Source organism: Bufo gargarizans, chromosome 4 (assembly GCF_014858855.1).
Source record: "Bufo gargarizans isolate SCDJY-AF-19 chromosome 4, ASM1485885v1, whole genome shotgun sequence".
Classification (NCBI taxonomy): domain Eukaryota; kingdom Metazoa; phylum Chordata; class Amphibia; order Anura; family Bufonidae; genus Bufo; species Bufo gargarizans.
In genome coordinates, this window is record NC_058083.1 from 111828650 (window position 1) to 111844976 (window position 16327).

The 16327-nt window shown below is 44.0% G+C and overlaps 1 protein-coding gene across 2 annotated transcripts in view; it reads left to right on the forward strand.

Annotated features, from left to right (window-relative positions):
- The window catches only part of MYO7B (myosin VIIB), a 191270-nt gene extending 185950 nt beyond the window's left edge, over positions 1-5320 (forward strand). For both annotated transcript variants that reach the window (XM_044290687.1, XM_044290688.1), the window contains one exon: positions 4357-5320. In XM_044290687.1, coding sequence (XP_044146622.1) covers positions 4357-4434 — 78 coding nt within the window. In that variant the 3' untranslated portion in view covers positions 4435-5320. The remainder of the gene's footprint in view (positions 1-4356) is intronic.
- The last annotated feature ends 11007 nt before the right edge of the window (positions 5321-16327 follow it).

Genomic DNA, 16327 nt, shown 5'->3' on the forward strand with positions numbered 1-16327 from the left:
AAGGCAAGAATATAACTATGGCCATGCAGCTTGCCATGTAAAAAAATAAATCTGCCCTGGTCATCTATATGTGATTTTATAAGGGTGAAATCTATGGAATTATGAATAAGAACCGAAACACCCCTGGAGGAGCCGCTAAAAGTGGAGTGATATGATTGAGACTGCCATCCCGTTGTCAGACGGGACAGGGTTTCTTTAGTTAGATGAGTTTCAACTATGCAGATGATTGCTGGAAGATATCTCTTTGCTGCATCCATGATCGCTTGCCTTTTAACCCTTTCCCCGAGCCCTCTGACATTCCAAGCTACAATCCTAGTGGACATCAGTTATAACAGGCCGTTCTCCCCCGGCCTAACCCCCCCTCCCTTCCATCCCTTCAATCATAATAGTGCGCGATTTCAGATGCCTATTTGATCCATCCAGTCTAGCGCTTGCTGTGGTGTCTCAAAGTAGAGGGAAGTCCCCTTATGGATTACTCTTAATTTCGCTGGATACTGTAGGGAATATTTGATCTCCTTAGCCGCCAAGCGTTTCTTTATCTCTATGAAATTTCTTCTTTTTTCCTCAGTCTGTCGCGCAAAATCAGGAAAAAAGAGCAATTTGGTGCCCTGATATTCAATAGGTGAGCATTCTCTTGCTCTTTTCAAGATCATGTCTCTATCGGCGGACAGTAGCAATTTAATTAGAATTGCGCGCGGCGGTCTTCCTGGTGTAGGCTTCCCTCCTGGAATTCGGTGGGCTCTTTCTATTTGAAACATGGAAGAGAAATTATCGCTGCCGAGACTGTGCCTGACCACATCTTTAATTTGTTCCTCTAGATGTCGGCCCTCAGCTCCTTCTGGAAATCCAATTATACGGACATTGTTATGCCTTGACCTATTTTCTAGGTCCTCTAGCTTATTTTGGAGTGCTTGATTTTCTGAGGCCAGAAGTAGCGTTTTAGATTTTAACATGCCCATGTCAGTTTGTAAGGAGTCAACAATTTTTTCCACACTAAGGACTCGATCCCGTATCTTTGCTAGGTCTTCTCTTATTAAAGAAATATCACTCTGCACGGACCCCAATTGAGTGGACATTCCTTGGACTAAAGTGCCATTGTTTTCCACAGCACAGAGGATTTTATCCAAGACAAATGGGTCATATTCAGTTCGTGTTTGTGCAGAGGGACTTTCCTCACCTGCCTCCTGATCTGCATCCTCTAATCCGTCCTCAGAGAAATCATCATTTTGGGGAATTTTAGCAGATTTTTTCAGCTTGGCAGGAGGTTTAATTTTAGCTTGGTTTTTTTCATTTAGAAAGGGCGATTTCAAAAACTTGTCAATTTTATTCTCTGGAGTCTTAGCCCCCAGCTTAATAACAGAGGAGTCCGCTGAGCGTCGTTTTGGTGCCATTTTCCCCCCTTTTTTGTTTTTTCCCCCCTTTCTATGGCTGCATATTTTCAATTGTGGTTCTACATTTGACACAAAAGGTTTCATGACAAACTATGAAGAGGATGAATAATAAAATATAGGATTATAGTGAGGTTATTATAAGGCCTCATGCACACGACCGTTGTGTGCATCCGTGGCCGTTGTGCCGTTTTCCGTTTTTTTTCGCGGACCCATTGACTTTCAATGGGTCCGTGGAAAAATCGGAAAATGCACCGTTTTGCAGCCGAGGCCGTGATCCGTGTATCCTGTCCGTCAAAAAAATATGACCTGTCCTATTTTTTTGACGGACAACGGTTCACGGATGCACACAAGATTGGCATCCGTGTCCGTGATCCGTGGCCGTAGGTTGCTTTCATACAGACGGATCCGAAGATCCGTCTGCATAAAAGCTTTTTCTGATCTAAGTTTTCACTTCGTGAAAACTCATTTCCGACAGTATATTCTAACACAGAAGCGTTCCCATGGTGATGGGGACGCTTCTAGTTAGAATACACTGCAAACTTTGTGCAAGACTGCCCCCTGCTGCCTGGCAGCACCCGATCTCTTACAGGGGGATATGATAGCACAATTAACCCCTTCAGGTGCGGCACCTAAAGGGGTTAATTGTACTATCATATTCCCCTGTAAGAGATCAGGGCTGCCAGGCAGCAGGGGGCAGACCCCCCCCCCCCTCCCCAGTTTGAATATCGTTGGTGGCACAGTGTGCCAACCACCATCGGCCCCCCTCCCTCCCTCTATTGTATTAAATCGTTGGTGGCACAGTGTGCCAACCACCATCGCCCCCCCCCCCCCCTCTATAGCAGTAACATTGGTGGCAGTGTGCGGTCTCAACAGTAGAAGATTCATACTTACCTGCTTGCTGCTGCGATGTCTGTGAACGGCCGGGAGCTCCTCCTACTGGTAAGTGACAGTTCTTTAGCAATGCACCGCACAGACCTTTCACTTACCAGTAGGAGGAGCTCCCGGCCGGACACAGACATCACAGCAGCAAGCAGGTAAAGTATGAATCTTCTACTGTTGAGACCGCACACTGCCACCAATGTTACTGCTATAGAGGGAGGGGGGGGGGGGGCGATGGTGGTTGGCACACTGTGCCACCAACGATATTCAAACTGGGGAGGGGGGGGGCTGCCCCCTGCTGCCTGGCAGCCCTGATCTCTTACAGGGGAATATGATAGTACAATTAACCCCTTTAGGTGCCGCACCTAAAGGGGTTAATTGTGCTATCATATCCCCCAGTAAGAGATCGGGTGCTGCCAGACAGCAGGGGGCAGTCTTGTACAAAGTTTGTAGTGTATTCTAACCTGAAGCGTCCCCATCACCATGGGAACGCCTCTGTGTTAGAATATACTGTCGGATCTGAGGTTCACGAAGTAGCTCATATCCGACAGTATATTCTAACATAGAGGCGTTCCCATGGTGATGGGGACGCTTCAAGTTAAAATATACCATCGGATTGGAGAAAACTCCAATCCGATGGTATAAAAGAACTCCAGACTTTACATTGAAAGTCAATGGGGACGGATCCGTTTGAAATGGCACCATATTGTGTCAACATCAAACGGATCCGTCCCCATTGACTTGCATTGTAATTCAGGACGGATCCGTTTGGCTCCGCACGGCCAGGCGGACGCCAAAACGACTTTTTTTTCATGTCCGTGGATCCTCCAAAAATCAAGGAAGACCCACGGACGAAAAAACGGTCACGGATCACGGACCCACGGACCCCGTTTTTGCGGACCGTGTAAAAAAAGTTCGTGTGCAGGAGGCCTAAGGAGCATGTTCATCTTTAGGTTGCATCCACATGTAACAGAAAATACATTTTCCCCTGCCGATTTTGTCACTGATGTATTACACATGCACAAATGTATCTCATGCATTTTACCCTCACTATTGCAAAGGACAAAACCCACAGTGGAAATTCGCAGTGTAATTTTACATACTGCATATTTCAAATCCGTGTGTGGATGAGATTTCTTACCCACTTTGCTAGTACTGTACAATGCTACAGATTTGCCACACAAAAATCCGCTACAGCAAATCTGCAGCATTTCAGTCATGTGTGGAAGTGCCCTTACAGTTAAAAAGGTATTCCTGTAATTTGAACTTATCCTCTGTCCACAGGATAGGGAATAACTATTAGATAGGTGTGGGATCGATCATCTAACCACTGGTACCGCCACCGTTCACAAAAGTGTGGGCCCAGAGCCCGCAGGGCTTTCTGAAATAAACAAAGCAGCAAGTTGAGCGTGCACACAGCCGCTCCATTCATTTCTATTAGACAGCACTCGCTTATTTCCGTCAGATTCCATAGAGATGAATGGAGCACCGGTGCGCATGCTTGATCTTCATCTCTGTTCTTTTGGTGGGGACCTGCAGGGTACAGAGCCCCTGTTTTTGTGATAAGTGGTAGGACCCCCACCAATTTAATAGTTATCCCCTATCCTGATACCCAGCCTCGAAGTTTTAGGGAGCCATAGCAGAGTACCCATAGACTTCTATGGGGCCTCTATTGTACTTATATATGTCTATGAATTCTTTTGATTGTTTTTTTCTGTCAGATTCCAACACAGGATGTTACAGATTGCAAAAAAAGATTTAAAATCTGAAATGGTGCTGTGTGCTTTGTTATGTGGCAGATGTGGTAATCAGCTAATTTTGAATCTTCTAATATTTAACAAAGATACGGTCAGTTTACACTACTTCTATTGATTTCCGTTGTTCTGCTCTGTTAGAGGAGCAGAATAGTGGAAATGCTCAATTCGGCACATAACTGACCCAAATGGAGCCAAACAGAATCTGCTACGGAGGCCCCAAACACAGACGTGAACAAGGCCCTAGTTCTTTATTTAATTGGATACATAAGTAATATATTAAGGTTAAGTGTTGCATTCTATGCTAATATTCTACTATTATTATTCTACAGGGCTATAAGATGGATGACCTTCTGACATCATACATCAGTTACTTTCTCTCAATGCAGCAAAAACCAACCAATCCATAGTACATCTGTTAAAGGACATTTATATATGCCATCTTTATTTCCAGCCTAACCATGCTTGATGTTCCCATATCAATAACATGTAAATCGTGAATTCCGAAAGCAAAGCCTCAAGTCACTGCATGGTATCTTCATCTGTTTCATCTTCCTTCAACGTGCATAACGTTTGTGCCTTGAGTGTTCTTCACAAAAGTATTTACTGTCATTATTTCACATCATGGACCTTGGACATACAAGTGGCATTATAAAAAATACACCTGCCCGTTACCGGGAGCCTTGAGGACCGCTCTATTCTGTCACAACCATGCAAGGCAATAGATGATTATTAATGAGGTTCTCCTGATGTAATGTAAAGTACCTAAAGTGCTCACAACTTCTGATACTAAATATTGTGTCGGACTGGCAAGGCAGGGAGGGCTCACGGCAGCATCTATATCCAGCTACTGCTGTGAACTTTGTATGGGATCTATATATATATATATATATATATATATAAAGACATGAAAAGCACCAACTGTGTGTACCTTTTCTATTGCTACATACCCCAAGATGTGCTTTATATACCTGTATTCCTTTAATGGCATTGGGTTTAATATTTGGGGTAATCCTTGCTTGCTAGGGATACCAGGACTTCGGTGCTAACATGGAACTACTTAAAACAGAGCAGCAATTGATAAAAAGAAACCATTGTATAGATACCATATGTGACTTGGCATACCTTAGTAGACATCTTTTTGTTGTCACATGCCAAGTTCTTATTTATCATACTGGGTGCCTTTATTAGTTCATCAAAGAGGTTCTCCTGGAATTAAGAAAATTCAAATACTTAAATATCACTTTATTATAAATATATTCCCAAATACCTTTAATTAGTTATAATGGCTCGTTTTTTTCTGGGGAACAATCATCAGGGGGAATAAAATGGCCGCTGTCCTATTAGTACACACAAAACCTGTCCTAATAACACAGCAGGACAAGTTACTTCAGAATACTGAGCTAAAGAGATGCCTCAGCCTCCTCTCTGCTCTGCTTGTCAGGGATTATGATCCTGAATACAGCTGAAATTAATCTCTGTAGGAATAGAGTTCATGAGGAGACATGAGGTACAGAGAAGAGGATAGGGTAATAAGCATCAGCACTTGTATGCAGTCTGCCCTGCCCATCCTCAATGTACTTCATGTCTCCTCATGAACTCCATTCCTACAGAGATTCAGCTGAAGATCTTATGATCTGTATTCAGGATCATTATGTGTGACAAGCAGAGCACAGAGGAGGATGAGGCAGCTCTTTACCTCAGTGTTGTAAAGTAACTTGTCCTCCTGTGTGATTAGGACAGGTGTACTAATAGCACAGTGGCCATTTTATTCACCCTGATTGCTTCCTAGACAAAACGAGCCATTCTAACTAATGAAAGATATTTAGAACAAAGTAATATTAAAGTATTTTCATTTTCTTAATTCCTGGAGAACCCCTTTAAGATAGAGACTTGGAAAAATGTCTTGTGTAGGAATGAGATGTCAGTAAATTACAGTAAGTGATTTGTTTTAGACTAATTTTATATCGCAATAAAATGACTAAACATGGATTATGATAATTTTGTTTATTACTAAAACAAGGCTCCTGATGTCAGTAAATACAATAAATTATTCAAAAGAATTAACACTGTGTCATTTGCAGAATATGTAAAGATATAAGACCTCAGCAACCACCCTCTGTCTTTTAATTGCAGAATATAGAAGAAGTTTAAAATCAATTGTTTTTACTTTTCCATGCTACATAGTGCTCATGGCTCAGATGCACAATCGACTGCGCCTCTAATTTGTGTAAAATTTTGCAATTTTTCATGTAAAATTTTGCCACATTTCAGATCACGAATCTGAAAAAAGTAAGACAACTAAAATTGGCTTAAAGGGGTTATCCAAGACCTATAATAGCTCTCCATATGCCCGGGCTCCTCACAAAGGTTGCACTTACCTCGCTCCCTGGCACCCTGCGTCACTTCTGAACGCTGCATCTCCCCATTGCGTGGGGATATGTCTATACAGTGGCATACATCAGAGCTAATGATATAAGGGAGGTTGCATCAACTGTTTCATTCTCTGCAGTTTTGCCTGTGCATAACCTTCAGCATGACAGGCAGATGCGCATTAAGGGATTCAATGTATGGCTTGGTGAATGGTGTCTGAACCAAAGGTTTGGCCTTGTGTCTCATGTTAGCTCTAGTTGGAATGAAAAAGAACTGTACATGAAAGATGGTTTGCATCTTTCTCTCAAGGGAACGAATGTCCTCAGTGAACAGTTCAAAGTATTTGCTAAGGAGCATTTAAACTAGGAAAGGGGGGCAAAAGAGTGATAATCCAGTAGTCCGACTGCCCCCCGGAACAATGCCAGAAGATGTCAAACATAGGTTAAGAAATGACAAGCTCAGAGTCTTGTCTACAAATGCTCACAGTTTAGGGAATAAGATCAATGAACTTAAGTCTATAATGGCATCTGAGAATATAGATTTAGTGGCTGTTACTGAGACATGGTTTAATGAGAGTAATGACTGGGATATAATAATACCAGGGTTCTCTCTATAAAGGAAAGACAGAGAAGGCAAGAAATGGGGAGGGGTGGCCCTGTATGTGAAAGATAGCATAAAATCTAATCTAATACAAGTTAGCGAGACCAATTTAGAGTCAGTTTGGGTTACGTTGCAGCTTGATAATCATAAGGTGTGATATATAGACCACCTGGCCAAGTCAAAGAATTAGATGATCTACTAGTTGAGGAAATAGCTAAAATTACATTTAAAGGGGAAGTTATCATTATGGGAGACTTTAAACTTCCTGATGTAAACTGGAAAACCAAAATAGCTAGTTCTGCCAGAAGTACAGATATTCTAAATTCCCTACTGGCATAATCTCTACAGCAAGTAGTTGAGGAGCCAACCCGGAAGAAGGCCATTTTAGATTTAGTATTCACAAATGGGAATTTGGTATCTGATATTACTGTAGGGGAAAGCTTGGGATCTAGTGATCACCAGTCAGTGTGGGTTACTATAAGTACAGTGACTGAGTCACACCACACAAAAACAAAAGTTTTAGATTTTAGAAAAACAGACTTTCTAAAATTAGATTAGTGGTATACGAGTCCCTATCAGATTGGAACAGTTTCAATGGAGTCCAGGAGAAATGGGACTACTTAAAAGTGGCACTATTGAAGGCAACAGATAATTGCATTAGGCTTGTCAGTAAAAGCAAAAAAAGGAGGAGACCACTGTGGTACTCAGCAGAAGTGGGCAAAATCATTAAAAACAAGATAGCATTTAGTAATTATAAAAATTTTAAAAAACGAGGATGACAGGGAAATTTATAAGATTGGGCAGAGAGAGGCCAAGCAAGTTATAAGAGCTTTTAAAGCACAAGCAGAAGAGAAATTAGCTCAGTCAGTGAAAAAAGGTGATAAGACATTCTTCAGATACATAAATGAAAAAAGGATATTTATGGCTCTGATTCTGTAGTTTACAGAAACACCCCATTTGTGGTCGTAAACTACTGTACAGGCATACGGCAGGGCGCAGAAGGAAAGGAATGCCATACGGTTTTTGGAAGGCAGATTTTGCTGGACTGTTTTTTTTTTACACCATGTCCCATTTGAAGCCCCCCTGATGCAACCCTAGAGTAGAAACTCCATAAATGTACCCCATCTAAGAAACTACACCCTCAAGGTATTCAAAACTGATTTTACAAACGTCGTTAACCCTTTAGGTGTTCCACAAGAGTTAGGGTCCATTCACACATCCGTAAGTGTTTTGCGGATACGCAAATTGCGGATCCGCAAAACACGGACACCTGCAATGTGCGATCCGCAATTTGCGTACAGCACATCACAGACACTATAATAGAAAATGCCTTTTCTGGTCCGCAATTGCGGCCAAGAATAGGTCATGTTCTATTTTTTTTCAGGAACAAAATTGCAGATCCCGAAAAAACGGATCCCCAAAAAACGGATGCGGATCCCGAAAATGCGGATCCAGGAAATGTGGATTTGCATCCGTTCCAGCCCCATTGAAAGTGAAAGGGTCTGCAAATTGCGGAACAAATGCGGACCCAAATTACGGACGTGTGACTGGACCCTTATTGGCAAATGGAGAATCAGAATTTAAATTTTTTTGCAAATTTTCCATTTTAATCCATTTTTTCCAGTAACAAAGCAAGGATTAACAGCCAAACAAAACTCAATATTTATGGCCCTGATTCTGTAGTTTACAGAAACACCCCATATGTGGTCGTAAACTGCTGTATGGGCACATGGCAGGGCGCAGAAGGAAAGGAATGCCATACGGTTTTTGGAAGGCAGATTTTGCTGGACTGTTTTTTCTTACACCATGTCCCATTTGAAGCCCCCCTGACAGTGGTGTACATATAGGGGTTGCAGGGGTCGCAGTTGCGACCGGGCCCGGCACCCCAGGGGGGCCCGGCCGCCTGCGGACCCCTGGCCCCTGCTGCAGCTGTGTCTGGCATCCATCCGTCCGATTCACATATTCAATCACATCACATTTAAGTTGCCCCCGCCCTCCTCCTTCCCTCCTCCTTCCCTCCTCCTTCCTCCCTGCGGTCAGCGCCGGGCCCGTGAACACCCGCGAGACCTGTGTGAACTCCTGTGCAGGTCTCGCGGGAACTCAGAGAGGACGTCAGATTCAAGAAGAGGACCGCCGAGGCGCCGACCGGAAGAACAGAAGAAGAACTGAAGTTCCCCTGCCCTGCCAGCCGGTAACTCAACGGTAAGTAAAAGCCGGGGGGGGGGGGGGCGGGAGCGTACCGGACCCGACCCGACCGGACCCTGGGCTGGCCTGGCACTTGTCGTCTCTCTGGGGCACAGGGCACACTAGGCCCCCAGCCCCCCAGGCATCCCCCTGGCAGATGACTGGGGGGGGCAGCGGCAGGCTGCAGCAGCAGGGCACACTAGGCCCCCAGCCCCCCAGGCACCCAGGGGGGTTTGAGCTGCCTGGCAGGAAAAGCCCGCCTCAGGCTGGGCCTGGGCCCCTGACTCGAGTAGTGAGGGCCCCTGGGGGCCCTGACCTACCATGACCCCAAAAGTGGCTGATGGGGGGGGTCTTTGGGCTGATCTGAGGTCTGATGGGGGCTGACTGGGGGTCTGGGCTGATCTGAGGTCTCATGGGGGCTGACTGGGGGGTCTTTGAGCTGATCTGAGGTCTCATGGGGGCTGACTGGGGGTCTTTGAGCTGATCTGAGGTCTCATGGGGGCTGACTGGGGGTCTGGGCTGATCTGAGGTCTCATAGGGGCTGACTGGGGGTCTTTGGGCTGATCTGAAGTCTCATGGGGGCTGACTGGGGGTCTTTGGGCTGATCTGAAGTCTCATGGGGGCTGACTTGGGGTCTGATGGGGGTAGGAAACTAAGATGTCTGTCTGTCAAACTCTGCAAAGATGAGAGATGGCTGAAAGAAATCATCATGGTGGTCCGGTCTGAATGGAGAAGATGAAGAAAGAGAACATCGAAATCAAAGGAGACGTCACTGGATGTAAGAGGTATGGGCGCGATATATAGGTAGGGCTGTGCGTAGGTGTGGATTGAGGGTGGGCGACTGGGCGGGGACACTGGGGGGGGCGGGGACACTGGGGGGGCGGGGGGGCCCTTGGATCAGTTTCGCACAGGGGCCCCATGGATTGTGTGTACGCCACTGCCCCCTGATGCACCCCTAGAGTAGAAACTCAAAAAAAGTGACCCCATTTTAGAAACTACGGGATAGGGTGGAAGTTTTGTTGGTACTAGTTTAGGGTACATATGATTTTTGGTTGCTCTATATTACACTTTTTGTGAGGCAAGATAACAAGAAATAGCTGTTTTGGCACCGTTTTTATTTTTTGTTATTTACAACATTCATCTGACACGTTAGATCATGTGGTATTTTTATAGACCAGGTTGTCACGCGGCGATACCTAATATGTATACTTTTTTTTTATTTATGTAAGTTTTACACAATGATTTCATTTTTGAAGCAAAAAAAATCATGTTTTAGTGTTTCCATAGTCTGAGAGCCATAATTTTTTCAGTTTTTGGGCGATTACCTTAGGTAGGGTATGATTTTTGCGGGATGAGATGACGGTTTTATTGGCACTATTTTGGGGTGCGTGTGACTTTTTGATCGCTTGCTATTACACTTTTTGTGATGTAAGGTGACAAAAAAATTGTTTATTTAGCACAGTTTTTATTTTAAGTTTTTTACGGTGTTCATCTGAGGGGTTAGGTCATGTGATATTTTTATAGAGCCGGTCGATACAAACGCGGCGATACCTAATATGTATACTTTTTTTTATTTATGTAAGTTTTACACAATAATATCATTTTTGAAACAAAAAAAAATCATGCTTTAGTGCAAGGGTCAGCAACCTCCGGCACTCCAGCTGTGGTGAAACTACAACTCCCAGCATGCTCTATTCACTTCTAAGGGAGTTCTGAGAACAGTCAAGCAAGTGTGAATGCTGGGAGTCGTAGTTTCACCACACCTGGAGTGCCGAAGGTTGCTGATCCCTGCTTTAGTGTCTCCATAGTCTGAGAGCCATAGTTTTTTCAGTTTTTGGGCGATTATCTTAGGTAGGATCTCATTTTTTTTGTGGGATGAGATGACGGTTTGATTGGCACTATTTTGGGGTGCATATGACTTTTTGATCGCTTGCTATTACACTTTTTATGATGTAAGGTGACAAAAAATGGTTTATTTAGCAGTTCTTATTTTTTACGGTATTCATCTGAGGGGTTAGGTCATGTGATATTTTTATAGAGCCGGTCGATACGGACGCGGCGATACCTAATATGTATACTTTTTTTTTATTTATGTAAGTTTTACACAATAACAGCTTTTTTAAAACAAAATAAATGATGTTTTAGTGTCTCCATATTCTGAGCCATAGTTTTTTATTTTTTGGGCGATTGTCTCAGGTAGGGGCTCATTTTTTGCAGGATAAGGTGACGGTTAGATTGGTACTATTTTGGTGGGCAAACGCCTTTTTGATCGCTTGCTGTTGTACTTTTTGTGATGTAAGGTGACAAAAAAATGGTTTATTTAGCACAGTTTTTATTTTTTATGGTGTTCAACTGAGGGGTTAGGTCATGTGATACCTAATATTTCCCCCCCCCCCCTATTTTTTACCAACTTTATTTGGGGAAAATGACATTTTTGTTTATTTTTAGGCCTCACGCACACGACCGTTGTGTCCCGTGTCCGTTGTTCCGTTTTCCGTGATTTTCTGCGGACCCATTGACTTTCAATGGGTCCGTGGGAAACTCGGCTAATGCATCGTTTGTCATCCGCGTCCGTGATCCGTGTTTCCAGTCCATGAAAAAAATATGACCTGTCCTATTTTATTCACGGACAACGGTTCGCGGACCCATTCAAGTCAATGGGTCTGTGAAAAAACACGGAGGCACACAAGATTGTCATCCGCGTCCGTGATCCATGTGAGTTTTTTTCCTATCATTTGCAAGGCAAACTTGACTTAGATTTTTTTTCACTTTCCTTCATGTCTGGTGATCCTCCAAAAATCAAGGAAGACACACGGCAACAAAAACGGAAACGGATCACGGAATAACGGAACCCCGTTTTGCGGACCGTGAAAAAATACTGTCGTGTGCATGAGGCCTAACTTGAAACTTAACATTTTTTGGGGGGAAAACTTTTTTTTTCACTACATTTTTTGTCCCACTTTGGGACTTCAACTTTTGGGGGTCTAATACTTTACAATGCATTCCAATACTTCTGTATTGGAATGCATTGGCTGTATGAGTAATACAGTGAGTATTACTCATACAGCTTCCGGCCTGTGAGATCCAGGGGGCTGGATCTCACAGGCTCGTCACCGGAAGGCAGCGCGATGCCTTCCTTAGGCATCGCGCTGCCTTCCTTGCCATTGGGTCCCCCCTACAGCCCCATGGGGACCCAATGGCACCGCCGCCCACCGCAACATAAAAAGCCACAAACCGCAGGTCTGAATTGACCTGCGGTTTGCGGCAATCGCCGACACGGGGGGTTCACAGGACCCCCCTGGGCATTGAACCAAGGTGCCTGCTCAATGATTTGAGCAGGCACCCCGCTCCGATCACCGCCCGCCGGGCAGCGGTGATCGGAAATACACATGACGTACCGGTACATGGATTGCAGGATAAAACTTACCAGGAAAGATTAAAGGACCTTAACATGTATAGCTTGGAAGAAAGACGAGACAGAGGGGATATGATAGAAACTTTTAAATACATAAAGGGAATCAACAAGGTAAAAGAGGAAAGAATATTTAAAAGAAGAAAAACTGCTACAAGAGGACATAGTTTTAAATTAGAGGGGCAAAGGTTTAAAAGTAATATAAGGAAGTATTACTTTACTGAGAGAGTAGTGGATGCATGGAATAGCCTTCCTGCAGAAGTGGTAGCTGCAAATACAGTGAAGGAGTTTAAGCATGCATGGGATAGGCATAAGGCCATCCTTCATATAAGATAGGACCAGGGGCTATCCATAGTATTCAGTATATTAGGGAGACTAGATGGGCCAAATGGTTCTTATCTGTTGACACATTCTATGTTTCTATATACAATACTGTCATACAATACTCTCAATGTATGTGTCTGATAGAAAGCTAAGGCGGGATGTGAACTAAGCCTTACAAATAGGCAGGCACAACAGTGAGGGGAGCAGGTGTGTATAGTGGAAGTAGAGGAGGCAGCTGCCACGGGGCCTGAACTTATAAGGGGCCCACCCAGGAGACAAACTGAAAGATTTTATTATCAGGGCCCCCTCAATAGAATTATACAATGACATTATATACAGTGACAGTATATAGAGTGACATGACATATATATATATGTAGGAAATGGACAGAGCGACTGCTGGGCCTGGTGTGAGAGGGTGATCTTGACTAGCCGCAGGAGTGAGGGTTGCACATGAGGGGGGATTGCTTGGTCTGCGACCCAATCAATTCTGGTTACACCACTGGAGGAGAGCAACTGTATTAGAACCAGGCCGGTACATCAGAGAATAAACTGTGTTACATTAGGCAGACTCATTAGAGCAGGCAGTGACTTGTATTACAAGCACCAGGCAGGCACATAAGAGCAATGAACTGTATTAAAACAAGGCAGGTACACCAAAAAATAGAAGCTTACTACATTGTAACTAGTCAAATCGGGGGTGAACTGTATGGCAATCTTGCTCCCTCTTCCTTGGTACGCACACTTTGCAAGACTACAACCCTACATTCATTGTTTGGACCTCTTCCTCTATAATCTGCTGTGGTGATCATACATTTGCTATGGGTAATTAAACTCTGCTCAGAAATTACTGCCAAATGGTATACAATTACATTCATTGTTAATTCTATAACCCTCAGATCTCATGTGCCACTTTTTATCCCCCTATTTACTTTAAGCACTATTTGTGTGCCTTGTCTTTAACTCTTCTGAAATCAGCCCCTTAAAATAAAATACCTTAAGGCCTTGTTCACATGAACGTATGGGTTCCATTCCGTGCATTGGGGCCGCAATTTGCGGTCCGCAATGCATGAAGAAGGTTCGTGAGACCTCCGGGACGGATCCAGACCCATTCAACTTGAATGGGTCCGCATCCCTCCGTTCTCGCAAAAAGATAGGACATGTTCTTTCTTTGTGCAGAACGTAAGTACAGAAAAGAACACCACAGACGCACTCCGTAGTGCTTCCTTTAGTTTCCGTTCCATGCTTCCGTTCCGCACCGCTCCGCATCTCCGGATTTGCGGACCATTCAAGTGAATGGGTCCTCATCTGTGATGCGGAATGCACACCGAACGGTGTCCATTTATTGTGGATCAGCATATGCGGTCCGCAATACGGCAACAGAACCCATACGTTCGTGTGAACAAGACCTAAATGGGTTATCCCATGATTAATGTAAAAAAATTAAAATCACAGATCCTATCATAATACATGACAATCTCTAACAAAGCTAGAACCAGCCCTGTACCTTACGTGGATCCAGAGATTTGCCCATTCATTGCTTCAATTGCTCTGCTAGATTTATTTCAAGCTCTTAAAGGGTTTCTACCACTTCGGTGTCACATATTTGGCTGTCAGACACTAGCGATCCGCTAGTGTCTGCTCTGGCCAACCATCCTAATATAATTGCTTTTGGGGCGGTGGTTTGGCTAAAAAAACTACTTTTATTAATATGCTAATGAGCCTCTAGGTGCTATGGGGGCGTCATTAGCACCTAGAGGCTCCGTCTACCTTCAGAAACTGCCGCCGCCGAGCGCGTCCCTCCAGCCCGCCCATCTCCTCCTGAATGCGATCCTCGTATGTATTCTGCGCATGCGCAGTGAATGTCTGACCGCTTCCTTGCTCAGACATCTCCACTGCGCCTGCGCGATGACGCCATAGTGCTCCGAGGAACAGGCGCAGTGGAGATGTCTGAGCAGGGAAGCTGTCAGACATTTACTGCGCATGCGCCGAATACAGGCGCTCACAAGGAGGATCGCATTCAGGAGGAGATGGGCGGGCTGGAGGGACGCGCTGGGGGCGGCAGTTTCTAAAGGTAGACGGAGCCTCTAGGTGCTAATGACGCCCCCATAGCACCTAGAGGCTCATTAGCATATTAATAAAAGTAGTTTTTTTAGCCAAACCACCTCCCCAAAAGCAATTATATTAGGATGGTTGGCCAGAGCAGACACTAGCGGATCGCTAGTGTCTGACAGCTAAATATGTGACACCGAAGTGGTAGAAACCCTTTAAAAGGCCTTTCTCAGGTAGTGTGTCCTTTCTGCTGCACAGGGGAGCAAGTTCTTTCTCAGGGGTTTGTCCTTTGTGCTGCAGCTCAGGGAGTGTGTCCTTCCTTTTGCAGCTCTCTCTCTATCACAGTTCAGGGGGTTTGTTATTTTGTTGCACCTCTCTCCCTGTAACCATCACAGCTTCTAATGGCTTCTCACATATGGCTGGTGACAATTCTCAGGATCAGGGACTTCGTTTCAGGAGGGGAGTCTGCAGGGTCACACTGGACCTCCCTCTGTCAGCACTCCTTCCTGAAACGAATCAATCTTAGCTGCCACCACTCGTCATATCAGGCTGACGAGACACCTTGCATGAAATAACACCTAAGTATTCTCTACGACTGCTAGCATTCACAGGTTTAATAAATCAATCTAGGTAACGCTTCTTCTAAGGTCATGGAATCATTAGAACACAAGAAGGCTCTTATTAAAGTGAAGTTTAAACCCCTTCCCTGAGATTTTCCATTTTTGAGTTTTTGTTTTTTCACTCCACGCCTTCCCATAGTCCTAACTTTTTTATTTTTACATTCACATAGCCTTATGAGGGCTTATTTTTTGCGGGACAAGTTGTACTTTCTAATGGCACCATTTACAGTTGTATACCATGTAGTAGGAAGCGGGAAAAAAATTGTATATGGGGTAGAATTGGGAAAAAACGCAATTCTGATAAAGTTTTTTTTTTTTTTAATACTATACACTATGCGGTAAAATTGACCTGTTATCTTTATTCTCCAGGTCAGTACGGTTACAACGATACCACACTTGTATAATTTTCCTTGCGTTTTAATACTTTAAAAAAATTAAACCCTTTGAGGGATTATTTTTTTTATAACCATATTCTGACCCCTATAACTTTTTGGGAGAAATGTGTACGGGGCTGTGTGAGGGCTCATTTTTTGGGGGACAATCTGTTCTTTTCATTGCTACCAATTTGAAGTGTGTGCGACTTTTTGATCACTTTTTATAAAAAAATTATTGGGTAGTTGAAGTGACAAAAAATGGCAAATTGGCTGTTTTCATTTTTTTCCCGTTTTGCCATTTGCTGTATGCCATTAATATTGTTTTATTTTAATTGTATGGGAATTTTCGCACACGGCGATTTCCC